The sequence below is a fragment of the Somniosus microcephalus genome, chromosome 3 (assembly GCF_052327205.1).
Source record: "Somniosus microcephalus isolate GS21.2 chromosome 3, FLI_Smic_1.0, whole genome shotgun sequence".
Lineage (NCBI taxonomy): Eukaryota > Metazoa > Chordata > Chondrichthyes > Squaliformes > Somniosidae > Somniosus > Somniosus microcephalus.
In genome coordinates this window covers 215,458,064-215,475,558 of record NC_140989.1, presented here as the reverse complement: position 1 = coordinate 215,475,558, position 17,495 = coordinate 215,458,064, and the positions used below count along the sequence as shown (strand labels likewise).

Here is a 17,495-nt window from a genome sequence, read left to right as displayed (position 1 = left end):
TTTTAAAATAAACTATACTGCTCTCTCAGTTGGATGTAAAAGATCCCACGGCACTATTTCGAAGAAGAGCAGGGGAGTTCTCCCCGTTGTCCTGGCCAATATTTATCCCTCAACCAACATCACTGAGCCAGATTATCTGTTCATTATCTCATTGCTGTTTGTGGGAGCTTGCTGTGCGCAAATTGGCTGCCGCTTTTCCTACATTACGACAGTGTCTACACTTCAAAAAGTACTTCATTAGCTGTAAAACGCTTTGAGATGTCCGGTGGTCGTGAAAGGAGCTACTGTATATAAATGCAAGTCTTTCTTTCTTACAGTTATAATAATCTGAGGAAAGAATCAAAGCTGCATTTCCTTAAATTTCATGCATTGGGTTTTCTAGTTTAGGAGCTGATAAAATAATATGCAAAGTTTTGAAGGCTGTTTTCAAAAGGCCAATAATTAAGGAAGATTTAACATCATATTCTCATCAAGAGTTCTTCAAAAGTCTGTTGTTAATAAAAATTTAATTGAACTCTCTTCTGCATGATTTACATCAGTAAACTGGTGACCAAGAGGTTCATGATTCCCTTTTTTTAGAATGTATTTCAATCGATTTCTCATGCAACGGTTTAACGACATCTATGACACAATCCTTTTGTGGTGTTTCCAGTCACAGTCCTTCCAGCTCTGAGCCTGTGCTTTACGACCCACTCACCAGGAGGTGAATGCCCTTGGTGATCTGTGGGTTAGTGCACGGTCACTGCGAGCTGCAAGATGGTGCATCCCCATCCCCATCCCCCTTCAGCACCATGGTGGAGCACAAACCTCCACACAGCAAAGATCTGGGTGAAACATCTGTGGACCTATGGCAGGCAGTGAAGGTGGGAGGACCAGGCAGTCTGGCACCCATTTGTGGACCCCACACAAGACCCAGACAAATGTCCGAGAAAGTAGGAGGGGAGCCAAGGACAAACAACTGCCTCCTAATGTGCCACAACGGACAATGCTCCAGCCCTACAAGGGCCATCAGCGGACTCGATACCTCCTGTCCCAGCAAAACCCAGGGTCCGCCACCAAATTATCCCAAGCAGCATTGTTTTTCTTTATTCGTTTATGGGATGTGGGCATCGCTGGCAAGGCCAGCATTTATTGCCCATCCCTAATTGCCCTCAAGAAGGTGGTGGTAAGCCGCCTTCTTGAACCGCTGCAGTCCGTGTGGTGAAGGTACTTCCACAGTGCTGTTAGGGAGGGAGGTCCAGGACTTTTTTAATAGGTAGCTGGCCGAGAATGCCACACCGATCCTTCAGACGCGACCTTCGGCCTCCTGCTGATGTAACCGCCGGAAAGAGCACGTTGCACAGCAGATTCTGTGCTACGCTCATTTAAATCAGCGGAGCTGTCGCCGCTCTTTTTGCAGGCAGTCCGTGGTGGCACCGCCCGTTTTCGGGCTTAATAGAATATTTAGGCCTATTTTTTCAAATAACCTGAAAAAAGTCCAAAAAGGTTCCTAACCCATTGAGCTAGTATCTGAGTCTAAAGCACAGTTAGATGATGCCATGGCGTAACATAAGGGTTATACCTCCTGTCCACTAGGGGAGCCAGCATTTTTATATTTATGATAGTACGCAGTTAGCATTTGAAATATACACTTTCTTTCCCCAGCGGTTTTCCACTCTTCCAATGTGAAGATGTCGACTCGCACTGGGTACAGGTCCTCGATCACTGGTGCCCTCGGGGTCTCATCCCAAGTGGCCTGTATTCACGTGCGAGCCTGGATAATTGGTACTGGCGAGCTATTCAACCGTCAGGAGGCATCACGACCAAGCCCTATCCTGCCCTCACCCCATGTGCACAGACTTGCAGGGGTGACTGGACCGCGGGAGGACTCGCCTGCAGGGTACTGCACTTAAGTTGGGAAGTAAATTCCCTGTCGCCAGAGTAAAGACTTGCTTTTGTTTCTTTTTTGTTTCATATTTCCTTTTCCGGTTCTCCCTTGTACTTTCTGTATTTAGCTTGGTTATGTACTGAGCCCGACATTTTTCATAAACTTCTTTTTTCTATCTCATTTTAATCTCTGTATCTTTAGGGAATCAAGGGATATGGAGCTAGGGCGGGAAAGTGTAGTTGGGGTCAAAGATCAGCCATGACCACCGTTTCCATCCCTGGCGACTGTCAGAAGCTGAGCCAGACCGTTCGCAATCTTGGTGTTGTGTTTGACCCCCAGATGAGCTTCCGACCACACATCCGCTCCATCACCAAGACTGCCTACTTCCAGCTCTGTAACATCGCCCGACTCCGCCCCTGCCTCAGCTCATCTGCTGCTGACACCCTCATCCATGCCTTTGTTACCTCGAGACTTGACTATTCCAGTGCTCTCATGGCCGGCCTCCCGTCTTCCACCCTACATAAACTTGTGCTCATCCAAAACTCTGCTGCCTGTATCTTAACTCACTCCAAATCTCATTCACCCATCACCCCTGTGCTTGCTGACCTTCACTGGCTCCCAGTCCGACAACACCTCAATTTTAAAATCCTCATCCTTGTTTCCAATTCCCTCCATGGCCTCGCCCCTCCCTATCTCTGTAACCTCCTCCAGCCCTACAACCCTCCGAGATCTCTGTTCTCCTCCAATTCTGGCCTCTTGTGCAACCCCGATTTTAATTGGCGGCCATGCTTTCAGATGCCAAGACCCTAAGCTCTGGAATTCCCTCCCTAAAACTCTCCACTTCTCTACCTCACTCTCCTCCTTTAAGATGCTCCTTAAAACCTACTTCTTTGACCAAGCTTTTGATCATCTGTCCTGATATCTCTTTCTGTGGCTCGGTGTCAAAAATGTTGTTTGGTAACGCTCCTGTGAAGCACCTTAGGATGTTTTGCTATGTTAAAAGCACTATATAAAGCCAGGTTGTTGTTGTTGTTGTCGTCCTTTTCCATAACTATTCTAAACCTGATGATATTATGATCACTGTTCCCCAAATGCTCTCCCACTGAAACATGCTCCACTTGCCCCACTTCATTCCCCAGAACTAGATCCAGCACTGCTTCCTTCCTCGTTGGGCTGGAAACGTACTGATTAAGAAAGTTCTCCTATACACATTTCAGGAATTTCTCCCCCTCTCTGCCCTTTACACTGTTACTATCCCAGTCTAATCTAGAGAAGAGCAGAATTTGGGGAACTTCTACTGAGGTTTTTAACAGAAAGGATTGAATTCAGCCCATTAGGATCGGCTATTCAAGCTCGGCCCAGGGTACTTGTGGATAAGTTCTATAGACATAGGACCAGGTCAGATGTCAGGAGGTACATCACGTTACAAAGCCTCTGGAACATGTCACTCGGTGGTGAGTGTGAATTCACTGTAAACATTCGAGAGGGAGCTGGGCGAGTTCCTGAGTGTAGCTGACGTAATTATGTGTGGACGGTAGGTGGGTATTGGGGGATGTGTGTTCCAGTCACCATGGTCTCCTGCAACTTGTTTGGTCACCTTTCTTTCTCTGTGTTTTTGCCTCTCCCAGGTGTGCAGAAATGACACAGTAAGAGCATGGGACAAGCTCGATGGGCCCGGTGCCCTTTCCTTGTCCTACATTTTCATAGGTTCGTATCAGTGTCAATGAACTGAGTCTTAGCCACGACAGGGTGTCAGTGAACCGAGTCTTAGCCACGACAGGGTGTCAGTGAACCGAGTCTTAGCCATGACAGGGTGTCAGTGAACCGAGTCTTAGCCACGACAGGGTGTCAGTGAACCTAGTCTTAGCCACGACAGGGTGTCAGTGAACCTAGTCTTAGCCACGACAGGGTGTCAGTGAACCTAGCCTTAGCCACGACAGGGTGTCAGTGAACCTAGTCTTAGCCACGACAGGGTGTTAGTGAACCGAGTCTTAGCCACGACAGGGTGTCAGTGAACCTAGTCTTAGCCACGACAGGGTGTCAGTGAACCTAGTCTTAGCCATGACAGGGTGTCAGTGAACCTAGTCTTAGCCACGACAGGGTGTCAGTGAACCGAGTCTTAGCCACGACAGGGTGTCAGTGGGCCAAGTTTTAGCCAGGAGTCAGTGTCAGCGGGCGCTGAACTATGCTAATGTTCACTTTATCTGAATGCACGCAGCATTCGTAACAAAATTGACGAGTTGACGGTGCAAATAACTACACATGGGTATGATCTGGTAGCCATTACGGAAACATGGCTGCAAGATAATCATGACTGGGAACTAAACATACAAGGGTATTTGACAATTAGGAAGGACAGACAGGAAGGAAAGGGAGGTGGGGTTGCTATGTTAATCAAGGATGGAATCACTGCAATAGTCAGAAATGATAATGGGTCAAAGGATCAGGATAGTGAAACAGTTTGGGTGGAGATAAGGAATAATAAGGGGAAAAAGTCACTAGTGGGCGTAGTCTATAGGCCTCCTAACAGTTGCAACTCTGTTGGTTGGAGTATAAATCAGGAAATAATTGGGGCTTGTAATAAGGGAACAGCTATAATCATGGGGGATTTTAACTTTCATATTGACTGGACTAATCAAATTGGGCATGGCAGCATTGAGGAAGAGTTCATAGAGTATATTAGGGATGGGTTCCTTGAGCAGTGTGTAACTGAACCAACCAGGGGGCAGGCAATCTTAGATCTGGTCCTGTGTAATGAGACAGGATTAATAAAAAATGTCCTAGTAAAGGATCCCCTTGGAATGAGTGACCATAACATGGTTGAATTCCAAATTCAGTTTGAGGGTGAGAGAGTTGGATCTCAAACCAGTGTACTAAGCTTAAATAAAGGAGACTATGAAGGTATGAGAGTAGAATTGACTAAAGTGGACTGGGAAAACAGATTAAAGTATAAGATGGTACAAGAGCAGTGGTCTACATTCAAGGAGATATTTCACATCTTTCAAGATAAATATATTCCACTGAGGAAAAAGGGGAGTTAAAAAAAAGACAGCCATCCGTGGCTTAGTAAAGTAATAAAGGATAGTATTCGACTGAAAACAAGGGCATATAATGTAGCCAAATCTAGTGGGAGGATAGAAGATTGGGAAGCATTTAAAAGCCAGCAAACAATAACTAAAAGATTAATTAAGAAAGGGAAGATAGATTATGAAAGTAAACTAGCAAAAAATATAAAAACAGATAGCAAGAGTTTCTACAGCTATATAAAAAGAAAAAGGGTGGCTAAAGTGAACGTTGGTCCCTTAGAGGATGGGACCGGGAAACTAGTGGTGGAGAACATGGAGATGGCAAAGACGCTGAACAAATATTTTGTATCAGTCTTTACAGTAGAGGACACTAAAAATATCCCAACACTGGACAAACAGGGGGCAATGGGGGGGGAGGAGCTAAACACGATTAAAATCACTAAGGAGATGGTACTCAGTAAAATAATGGGACTTAAGGCGGATAAATCCCGGATTTAATACCCCTTGCAATAAAAGCCAAGATTCCATTGGCCTTCCTGATCACCTGCTGCACCTGCATACTAACTTTTTGTGTTTCATGCACCAGGACCCCCAGACCCCTTTGTACTGTAACAGTAACAGAGCATTTGGATAAACATAATTTAATAGGACAGAGTCAGCATGGTTTTACGAAGGGGAAGTCATGTTTGATAAATTTGCTCGAATTCTTTGAGGATGTAACATACAGGGTGGATAAAGGAGAACCAGTGGATGTGGTGTATTTGGACTTCCAAAAGGCATTTGACAAGGTTCCACACAAAAGATTACTGATCAAGATAAAAAATCACGGGATTGGGGGTAATATACTGGCATGGGTGAAAGATTGGCTATCTAACAGAAAACAAAGAGTTGGAATAAATGGTTCGTTCTCGGGCTGGCAATCAGTAACTAGTGGTGTTCCGCAGGGGTCAGTGCTGGGACACCAACTCTTCACAATCTATATTAACGATTTGGAGGAAGGGACCGAGTGCAACATATCCAAGTTTGCCGACGATACAAAGATGGGAGGGAAAGCAGTGAGTGAGGAGGACATAAAAAACCTGCAAAAGGACATAGACAGGCTAAGTGAGTGGGCAGAGATTTGGCAGATGCAATATAATGTTGGAAAGTGTGAGGTTATGCACTTTGGCAGAAAAAATCAAAGAGCAAGTTATTATCTAAATGGAGAGAAACTGCAAAGTGCTACAGTACAAAGGGGTCTGGGGGTCCTGGTGCATGAAACACAAAAAGTTAGTATGCAGGTGCAGCAGGTGATCAGGAAGGCCAATGGAATCTTGGCTTTTATTGCAAGGGGTATTAAATCCGTGTGTTAATGGAGACACGGAATGCAGGAGTTGGTTTAACAAGTCTTTACTGAATGGAGACAATCTGGAAACTGAAACTACAGAAGCCTGCCAGGGCCTTTTATACAGGGATGGTCACTGCCGGTACTGCAGTCTGAGACCAGTTATTCCCTTAAAGGGGCATACACAACAATTCCTCCCCTTTTAGATAACAGTACATAACATTCATTTAACAACTAAATAATAACTAATTACAATTACAATTACGGTTGCTAGATACATTAGTTGAAGTTAAGCAATTATAAGTTCAGTCTTTGAGGAGGCTTCCTGATTCTGTCTGGATAACGCCTCTTTGGGATATCAGGTTCTTCTGGCAAGGTTGAGTCGGGATCAATGTCGTTGTTTGGTTCGTCTGCTTCCAATATCACCGATTCTGCGGTAGATGCAATTGGTACTTCGGTTTCATCGCCAGGTGTATCAGATCGTGGTGTGGAGTTGAGGTTTTCCAGTGACTCTAGAATCTGGTCAGCATGGCATCTTACAATGCTTTCTCCAATGTCCACGGTGTACATTAGAGGTCCTTGCCGTGTACAGATCGTTCCTGGCTGCCATTTCTCTGTGCGGTAGTCCCGGGCCAAAACTGGTTGACCTATCTTAAAACTCCTGGCCGGCCTTTCATTCATATTCTGAAACTGCCTGTTCTCCACATCTCTTCTGACGTTTGGCTTAACCAAATCCAAGCGGCATCGTAGTCTTCGATTGAAGAACATCATGGCTGGAGTTTGGTTGGTAACCGCATGTGTCGCATTCCGGTAGGCAAACAAGAAGTTATCCACCTTGTGTTGTAGGGGTATATCTTCATTACACATTGCCTTGATAGCCTTCTTGAATGTTTGAACAAACCTCTCGGCCAATCCATTAGTGGCTGGATGATATGGGGCGGATGTGTAATGCTTAACACCATTGTTCTTTAAGAACCTCCGGAACTCTTCAGACACAAACTGTGGTCCATTATCAGAGCAAATCTGTTCAGGCAGCCCATTCCTGGCGAACATGGTTCGTAAGACTGTGATAGTTTTTTCTGTGGTGGTTGAGGACATTTTTATTACCTCTGGCTACTTTGAATGTGCATCCACCGCAATTAAAAGCATCGAGTCCATAAAGGGACCAGCAAAATCAATGTGCACCCTTTGCCATGGAGATGAGGGCCACTCCCATGGATGTAGAGGGGCTTGTGGTGGGGCGTTTTGGACCTTCTGGCATCCTGTACAGCTCTTGTTCATCTCTTCGATTTCTCTATCGATTCCTGGCCACCACACAAACGCTCTGGCTAAGTTTTTCATTTTTACCCCTCCCAGATGACCCTCATGAAGTTCATTGAGCACTCTATCCTTCAATTTGGGTGGAATTACTACTCTGGATCCACACATCAAGGTTCCTCTGCACACTGACAGCTGTTCTCTTCGCGGCGAGAATGCTGGCAGCAGTGGTTCGCCATGTGCTGGCCATCCCTTCACCGTTAAATCATAGACCCAGGAGAGTGTCGGGTCATTTCGTGTTTCCTTTTCTATGTTTGCATTCGTCACAGGGAGACATTCGACAATAGTCGAGTGGAATAACTCCACTGGATCCCCTGCCAGTTCTTCTTCCACCGTCGGCAACGGTAGGCGCGACAATCCATCAGCATTCCCATGCTGTTTAGTTCCTTTGTACTCAATGTCATATTGGTGTGCCCCTAGGAAAAGGGACCACCTCTGTAGCCGTTGTGCCATCATTATCGGTACGCCCTTCTGAGGGTTGAAAATGGAGACGAGAGGTTGATGATCAGTTAGTAGAGTAAATTTCTGACCGTGCAGGTAGTGATTGAACTTCTTCACCCCCCACACCAGGCTGAGGGCCTCTCTGTCAATCTGGGCGTAGTTACGCTCGGCTGAAGTTAACGAGCGTGACGCAAAAGCTATCGGCCTCTCAGAACCATCATGGAATTTATGCGACAGTACCACCCCAATGCCGTAGGGAGACGCATCACACGCCAGTCTTATCGGTAGTGATGGGTTGTAGTGAGCCAATACTTCTCTTGAAGTGATTAGGTCCTTACTCTTCTGAAAGGCCCGCTTACATTCATTGCTCCATTTCCATGCTACTCCCGTTCGTAGTAGGGCGTTCAGTGGATGCAGAATTGTGGACAAATTCGGCAAAAACTTATGGTAGTAATTCACCAATCCGAGGAATGACCTCAGTTGTGACACATTTTCAGGCGCTGGAGCCTGAACTACCACTTCAATTTTGTCAGGGGACTTATGCAACCCCTCTTCATCAATCACGTGGCCACAATATATCTGTTTCTTAAAAAACTCGCACTTGGGGCGATTGGCTCGTAGCCCATGTTCACGTAGTCTAGTGAGCACCTGCTCTAGGTTGGAAAGGTGTTCACTGTCATCTTCACCTGTCACTAGGATGTCGTCCAAGTAGCACTGAGTCCTCGGAATCCTTTGCAGGACTTGTTCCATCGCTCTTTGCCATATCGCTGGAGCTGATGCTACTCCGAATACCAGTCGATTATACTGGTAAAGACCTTTGTGAGTGTTTATCGTGAGATACTTCCTAGAGGATTCTTCAACCTCCATCTGCAAATATGCTTGCGCTAGGTCAATTTTTGTAAAACGCTTCCCTCCGGATAGTGAGGCGAAGATATCTTCTATCCTTGGAAGGGGATATTGTACTGTGTGAAGGACTGGGTTCACTGTCACCTTGAAGTCCCCACAGATGCGAACCTTCCTTGGCTCCTCAGACTTATTGTTTAACGTTTTCTTCATGACAGGAACGATGGGTGTCGCCCACTCGCTCCAGTCTACCTTAGATAACACGCCTGCATTCTCCAGATTCTCCAGCTCTGCCTCGACGGCTGGGCGAATTGCATATGGTACCGGTCTAGCTTTGAAAAACTTGGGAATTGTATTCGCCTCTATTTTTATCGAGGCGGTTACACCTTTAAGAGTGCCCAGTTCTTGTTGAAATACCTCTTTGGCGTCAGCTATGATTGTTGACAATCGTCCAGGAGTGACGTCGTCATCCTTTTTACCAGCCACCGTCAGTGCCTGAATGGAGTGCCAGTCTAAACTTATCTTTCTGATCCATTCACGTCCCAATAACGGTGGTCCACCATCTTGCAGAATGTAGGGATACAATTTCCGTATTTTCTTGCCGTTGTATTCGACAGGCACCCTTATTTTTCCTCTGGGGTATACTTTTTGCCCCGTATACATCCTCAAGACAATGGATGTCTCTCTCAAGGGTATGTGTGAGAATAGCCGCTCGTAGTCTCGTCGATTCATGACGGTTAGAGCTGATCCTGTATCCAATTCCATTTTGACTTGAGACCCTGCTATCGTGAGGGTGACCCAAATGGTTCGGTGATCCTCTTTTGCGATTACGTTGTGAAGTTTGAGACAGCTTAGTCTCTTGTTCCCGGATTCACTATCGCTCCTCTGGTCTTCGGAACTACTGTCCGTCATCTTGTGTACTTTCCTGTACGGTTCCTTAGTAGCCTTTTTGTTGTCGTTGGTCTTCTTCCCAGACCTGCAAACTCGTGCAATGTGTCCCATCTTTCCGCATTGCCTGCATATTTTGTCCTTGGACCAGCAGTCCTTCTGGTCATGGTTTGTTCTGCCGCAGCGATAACATTTTGCAAATCCCCGTGTCATTTCGTGGGTGCCGTATTCCTGTGGCTTTTGTTGTATTTCTGGAGCTCCCCTTGCTGCTGCTTCGTACGATACTGCCACGCTGAAAGCCTTATCTAGCGTCAGCTCTTTCTCTGAGAGTAACCTCTTCTGGGTTCCTTCAATCACGAGTCCACAGACAAATTTGTCCCGTAAGGTATCTGCCAGTCCTGCTCCGAACTGGCAGTGCTTTGATAGCTTGCGTAGTTCCGTAAGGTAATCAGCATTGCTCTCATTTTTATGCTGATTTCTCCTGTGGAATTTAAATCTTTCTGCTATCAGCAGCGGTGTAGGATTTAGGTGTTCCTGTAGGATAGCAACAATTTCGTTAAAACTCTTCGCCTTCGGTTTGGCTGGAGTAATCAGGTCCCGCAATAGGCCGTACGTTCTTGCACCCATTGAGTTTAGCAGTACCGATGCCTTTTTCCCCTCGGCTATTTCATTTGCTTCGCAATATACCTCGACTCTTTCCACATACGTGGTCCAGTCTTCTACTGCATTATCAGAGGCAGTGATATCACCAGTCTTTGGCATCTTGAAAATCAAAGATGGCGTCTCCCGCGCTTTTCCTTCGTCCCCGATGGATCAAAATGGCGCCTTCCGCGCTTTTCCTTCTTCCCCGCCGAGTTAAGATGGCGCCTCCCGCGCTTTCCCGCCGCCGCCACTGCTGTCAACGCCGCTCTCCGCGGTATTTTTATTTTTAACCGTTCCCGTCGTGGAGCGGACCCTCTGGGACACTTCCCTCCCTCTTCTTAGGTCCGAACGCTGCCCGGCTGTGAAGCACCGGCCGCGCCCTGTGTGCTCCACCCTCTCTCTCTCTCTGCTTCCTGACTCGCTGCCCGGCCCCGTTGCAGAGCCACCCGATCGAGCTCTAGCCCGCCGCAGCCCAGGAAGGATCAGTGCACTACCTGCCACCAGCCCGATTAGCTGGGAAACCACAGACTGGGGAACCAAGCCTGGCTCTTGACAGTCTCCCCTGCAAGTTTTTAATCCGATGATTTGGAGGGCGGTTGCCCACGGTCGACGCCCGTTTCTCGAGTTTCTTTGGATTATTTTTTTTTCTTTTCTGGCTTCGACCTTCAATATCGTCGTCTGAGGTGCTGCCGAGTTGCAGGTAAGTTAGTTTCTTACTTGTCGCCAGTATTAAATCCGTGTGTTAATGGAGACACGGAATGCAGGAGTTGGTTTAAGAAGTCTTTACTGAATAGAGACAATCTGGAAACTGAAACTACAGAAGCCTGCCAGGGCCTTTTATACAGGGATGGTCACTGCCGGTACTGCAGTCTGAGACCAGTTACTCCCTTAAAGGGACATACGCAACAAGGGGGATGGAGTATAAAAACAGGGAAGTCTTGCTGCAGTTATACAGGGTATTGGTGAGGCCACACCTGGAATACTGCGTGCAGTTTTGGTTTCCATATTTAAGAAAAGATATACTTGCTCTCGAGGCGGTTCAGAGAAGGTTCACTCGGTTGATTCCAGAGATGAGGGGGTTGACGTATGAGGAAAGGTTGAGTAGGTTGGGACTCTACTCATTGGAGTTCAGAAGAATGAGAGGCGATCTTATCGAAACATATAAGATTGTGAGGGGGCTTGATCGGGTGGATGCGGTGAGGATGTTTCCACTGATGGGTGAGACTAGAACTAGGGGGCATAATCTTAGAATAAGGGGCTGCCCTTTCAAAACTGAGATGAGGAGAAACTTCTTCACTCAGAGGGTAGTAAATCTATGGAATTTGCTACCCCAGAGAGCTGTGGAAGCTGCAACATTAAATAAATTTAAAATGGAGATAGACATTTTCCTAGCAGATAAGGGAATTAGGGGTTACGGGGAGAGGGCAGGGAAGTGGACATGAGTCTAGATTCAGATCAGCCATGATCCTATTGAATGGCGGAGCAGGCCCGAGGGGCCATATGGCCTACTCCTGCTCCTGCTTCTTATGTTCAGACTGTGGGGTGATTTTAGCCTCTCCGCCCGGTTTTACTCTCTGTTGTAGTCAGTTGGACGTGGGATGCAAATTGGGTGTCTGACCCAATCCCGCCAGCTTCCCCTGGGCGGAGGGGGTCAGGTGAAAAACGAACTCCTCGTGTGCCTCCACCCATCAATCCAGCTTATTCTGTCTTTCAGAGAAATCAGCAGAGGGCTGATGGAGCCTGAATTAGTGAGTGCCGGGGATGTTAAAGGGCCGGCCAATAGCAAGCAGCCAGTGTGATGAAAACCTCCAGCAGCCTGTGGCCCGGATCAGTGAAGTGTTCTGCTGCCCGTTGACTTGTTTTCTTTGACCGGCCTGCTTTCTTTATTTGAATAAATAACCATTATTCCCAACGAAATCATCCTTCAGTTTCTCCAAAGCCCGATCCTTTCTTTGGCTCTCTTGTGCCGGTAACACAAAGGTTTGTCGAGACAGTGTGTGTGTGTGTGTGTGTGTGTGTGTGTGCATGTGTGCTGCCTTGTAGCTTCGTTAACTCTGCTAATCACCGTGTGTTCCTAATCTACCCGACAGAGCCTTTGTGTCCTCCAGCCAGCTGCCACTGAGTCCCAGGCACGAGCAGGCGAAGCGACTGCTGGAGAGAGCTCGGATGAAGGCCCGAGCCAGCCCGCTCAAAGCCGACCACAGCATTCTGCCCGTAGAGAGGAGCCCTCTGTAAGTGCCACTCATAGCTTTCTTCAACTCAAAATCAAAAAAAACAAACCCTGCAACAGAAGAACAGACCTGAAGATTAACAGGGGACCCCAGTAAGATTACAACATCAGTGGGCCTAAAGCTAAATCTGAACAATCTCTAGTATATTCACTTAGGAACAGGAGTAGGCCATTCAGCCCCTCAAGCCTGTTCCGCTGATCTCTTTCTTAACTCTATTTACCCGCCGCCTTGGTTCCGTAACCCTTAATATCCTCACCTAACAAAAATCTATCAATCGCAGTTTCGAAATTTTCAGTTGACTCCCCCAGCCTCAACAGCTTTTTGAGGGAGAGAGTTCCAGATTTCCATTGCCCTTTGTGTGAAGAAGTGCTTCCTGACATCACCCCTGAAGGTTATGTCCCCTTGTTCTGGACTCCCCCAGCTGTGTGGAGGTTAAACACCGACACGGACTGGATGGGCCGAATGGCCTATTTCCATGTTGTAACTTTTGTGTATTTCAATGGTTGTTGGTGATGGAAGTGTTGGTGTCCCTATTTCAAGATAACTAGTGCAGCTGTATATTATAGTGTACAACTCCTGTACAAGTGAACAGCTGTATATTATAGTGTACAACTCCTGTGCTAGTGAGCAGTTGTATATTATAGTATACAACAACAACAACTTGTATTTATATAGCGCCTTTAACGTAGTAAAACATCCCAAGGGGCTTCACAGGAGTAGTATACGACAAAATATTTGACACGAGCCGCATAAGGAGAAATTAGGGCAGGTGACCAAAAGCTTGGTCAAAGAGGTTGGTTTTAAGGAATGTCTTAAAGGAGGAAAGAGAGGTAGAGAGGCGGAGAGGTTTAGGCAGGGAATTCCAGAGCTTAGGGCCTAGGCAACAGAAGGCACGGCCACCAATGGTGGAGCGATTATAATCAGGAATGCTTAAGAGGGCAGAATTAGAGGAGCGCAGATATATCGGGGGATTGTGGGGCTGAAGGAGATTGTACAGATAGGAAGGGGTGAGGCCATGGAGGGATTTTGAAAACAAGGGTGAGAATTTTGAAATCTTTGAAAATTGCTTAACCGGGAGCCAATGTAAGTCAGCGAGCACAGGGATGATGGGTGAACGGGACTTGGTGCAAGTTAGGACACGGGCAGCCGAGTTTTGGATGACCTCAAGTTTACTTAGGATAGAATGTGGGGGGCCAGCCAGGAGTGCATTGGAATAGTCAAGTCGAGAGGTGAGACCGCATCTGGAGTACTGCGTACAGTTTTTGTCTCCATATTTAAGGAAGGATATACTTGCATTGGAGGCAGTGCAGCGAAGGTTCACTAGGTTGATTCCTGGGATGAAGGGGTTGACATATGACAAAAGGTTGAGCAAGTTGGGCCTATACTCATTGGAGTTTAGAAGAATGAGAGGTGATCTTATTGAAACATATAAGATTCTGAGGGGGATTGACAGGGTGGATGCTGAGAGGATGTTTCCCCTGTTGGATCCGTGATTCTTAGAGTATGATGTTTTCCAATAACTACACGGAGGCTGTAACTTAACAATAAACAGGTATTTACTGGAGGAGGGTAGTCTCAAGACTGTCAGTACAGAGGCATGCTCAAGGCTTATATACAGGTGTGGTCACTGCCGGTACTACAGTATACAGGAGCTGTAAAAGTAGTTCTCTCTTAAAGGTACATACACTACAATTCCTCCCCTTTTAGATTAGCAGTACCCATAATATTCAAATAACAATGAACACTTTAACATGCACATTAAACAGAAATAGTCCATTTATAGATTCAGTCTTTGGGGCGGCTTCCTGATCCTTTCTGGATAGCGCCTTTCCTGAGGTTCTTGTTCTTGGTGCGGAGGCGATTCTGGCCCCTTTTCGTCGGTTAGTTCATCAGTTTCCACTGCTACTGTTTCTGAGGTAGATGCTACCGGTATGTCGGGTTCATCCCCAGGTACGCGAGACATGGGGTTGACTCGTTCCTGTGACGCTAAGATCTGTTCGACATGGTGTCTCACAATGTTCTCCCCGACATCCACTGTGTACATTAATGGCCCCTGCCGTGTGCATATCGTTCCGGGTTGCCATTTCTCTGTTCGGTAGTCACGGGCCAAGACTGGTTGTCCTACATTGAAGCTCCTTGTCGGCTTCTCATTGATGTGCTGGAATTGTTTATCCTCAACATTTCTTCGCACATTTGGTCTGAGCAAATCCAGACGAGATCTCAACCTTCGGTTAAAGAACATCATGGCCAGGGTCTGGTTGGTAACTGCATGTGTTGCATTTCTGTAGGCTAACAGGAAATTGTCCACCTTATGCTGTAGTGGAATTTCATCCTCGCACATGGCCTTTATCGCCTTTTTAAAGGTTTGTACGAACCTCTCAGCCAATCCATTTGTGGCTGGATGATACGGGGCGGATGTGTAATGCCTTACCCCATTCCTTCTCATAAATTTCCGAAACTCTTCGGACACAAACTGTGGTCCATTATCAGAGCAAATCTGCTCTGGCAAGCCGTTCCTGGCAAATATGGTCCGTAGGACTGCAATAGTTTTCTCTGTAGTGGTTGAGGACATTTTTATCACCTCAGGCCATTTTGAGTGAGCATCTACTGCTATTAAGAACATTGAGTCCATGAATGGACCAGCAAAATCAATATACACCCGTTGCCATGGAGAGGAGGGCCACTCCCATGGGTGTAGAGGGGCATGTGGTGGTGCATTTTGGGCCTTCTGGCATCCTGAGCAGTTCTTGGTTAGGTCCTCGATTTGTTGATCGATCCCCGGCCACCACACATAAGCCCTAGCAAGGCTTTTCATTTTCACCCCTCCCAGATGACCGTCGTGAAGCTCATTTAGCACTCTCTCCCTTAACTTGGGTGGAATTACCACTCGGGATCCACACATCACTGTCCCCTGGCATACTGACAGCTGTTCTCTTCTGGATGAGAATGCTGGCAACAGTGAGTCGCCATGTGTTGGCCATCCCCTCACCATCAAATCATATACCCGAGACAGTGTCGGATCATTGCGGGTCTCCTTCTCTATATCCGCGTTAGTTACTGGCAATCGTTCAATTATTGACGAATAAAATATCTCGATAGGGTCCACTGCTGGTGCTTCCTCCACAGTAGGCAGTGGCAGGCGTGATAGCCCATCAGCGTTTCCATGCTGTTTCGTGCCTTTATATTCTATTTCATATTGGTTTGCCCCTAGAAAAAGGGACCATCTTTGTAACCGTTGTGCAGTCATCACCGGAACGCCCTCCTTTGGATTAAAGATGGAGACAAGTGGTTGGTGGTCAGTCAGCAAGGTGAACTTCTGCCCATGCAGATAGTGGTTGAATTTTTTTACTCCCCATACTAGGCTGAGGGCCTCCCTGTCAATCTGGGCATAGTTGCGCTTGGCTGAGGTTAGTGACCGAGACGCAAAGGCTACTGGCCTCTCCAACCCGTCTGGGAATTTGTGCGATAGCACCACTCCAATACCATAGGGTGATGCATCACATGCCAAACGAATTGGTAGCGCTGGGTTGAAATGGGCCAACACCTCTTTTGAAGTGATCAATTCTTTGCACTTCTGGAAAGCTTGTTTACGTTCGTCATTCCACTTCCATGGTACCCCCGTTTGCAGTAGGGTGTTCAGTGGGTGCAATACTGCAGACAAATTTGGTAAGAACTTATGGTAGTAGTTCACCAGCCCGAGGAACGACCTCAGTTGTGACACATTTTCCGGTGCTGGAGCCTTGACTACTGCCTCAATCTTTTCAGGGGACTTATGTAACCCCTCTTCATCAATAACGTGGCCACAATACGAGATCTGCTTCTGGAAAAACTCGCACTTGTGGCGATTAGCTCGTAGCCCATATTCCTTTAATCTAGTGAGCACCTTCTTCAGGTTGGCCAGGTGATCACTGTCATTTTCGCCCGTGACCAGGATGTCGTCCAAATAACACTGGGTCCCTGGAATCTCTTGCAGGACTTGATCCATCGCCCTTTGCCAAATAGCCGGAGCCGATGCTACCCCGAACACCAGCCGGTTGTATTGGTAGAGACCTTTATGAGTGTTGATCGTGAGGTATTGTTTCGAGGCTTCTTCTACCTCCATTTGCAAGTACGCCTGGGCTAGATCAATTTTGGTGAAGCGTTTACCTCCAGATAGCGAGGCGAAAATATCCTCAATCCGTGGAAGCGGATATTGTACCGTGTGAAGGACTGGGTTCACTGTCACCTTAAAATCCCCACCGATGTGGACCTTCTTTGGTTCCCCAGGCGTATTACTCAACGACCTCTTCATTACAGGAACGATGGGTGTAGCCCACTCGCTCCAGTCTACTTTGGACAGCACTCCTGAACGTTCCAACCCTTCCAGCACTGCTTCGACGGCTGGTCGGATCGCATAAGGCACTGGTCTGGCCTTAAGAAACTTTGGGCTTGCATTTTCTTCTATTTTAATCATTGCTGTTATGCCTTTGTGTTCCGAGTCCCTCCTGGAACACTTCTTTTGCGTCAGTTAGCATTTTTGACAGTCGTCCAGGTGTGACGTCGTCATCCTTTTTGGCCTCAACCTTCAGTGCCTGTATGGAATGCGAATCTAATTGTATCTTCCGGATCCATTCACGTCCTAGTAGTGGTGGTCCTCCATCTGGCAATACATATAGGTCCATTTTAGGTATTTCCTGGCCTTTGTATATCACTTTCACCCTTATTTTTCCTTTGGGGTAGACTTTTTGCCCCGTGTATGTCTTCAAGACAATCTCTGTAGCTTTCAAGGGTATATGTGAAAATAGCCGCTTGTAGTCCCTTTGGTTTATGACTGTTAGGGCTGATCCTGTGTCCAATTCCATTTTCACTTGGACTCCGTCTATCTTGAGTGTGACCCAGATAGTCTGGTGATCCTCCATTTTGGTTACCTTATGTAG

General features: G+C 46.9%; 1 protein-coding gene across 2 annotated transcripts in view; it reads left to right on the top strand.

Moving 5' to 3' along the window:
* The window catches only part of kiaa1614 (KIAA1614 ortholog), a 203,653-nt gene that overhangs the window by 43,110 nt on the left and 143,048 nt on the right, over positions 1-17,495 (top strand). For both annotated transcript variants that reach the window (XM_085982165.1, XM_085982166.1), the window contains one exon: positions 12,439-12,579. In XM_085982165.1, coding sequence (XP_085838291.1) covers positions 12,439-12,579 — 141 coding nt within the window. The remainder of the gene's footprint in view (positions 1-12,438; positions 12,580-17,495) is intronic.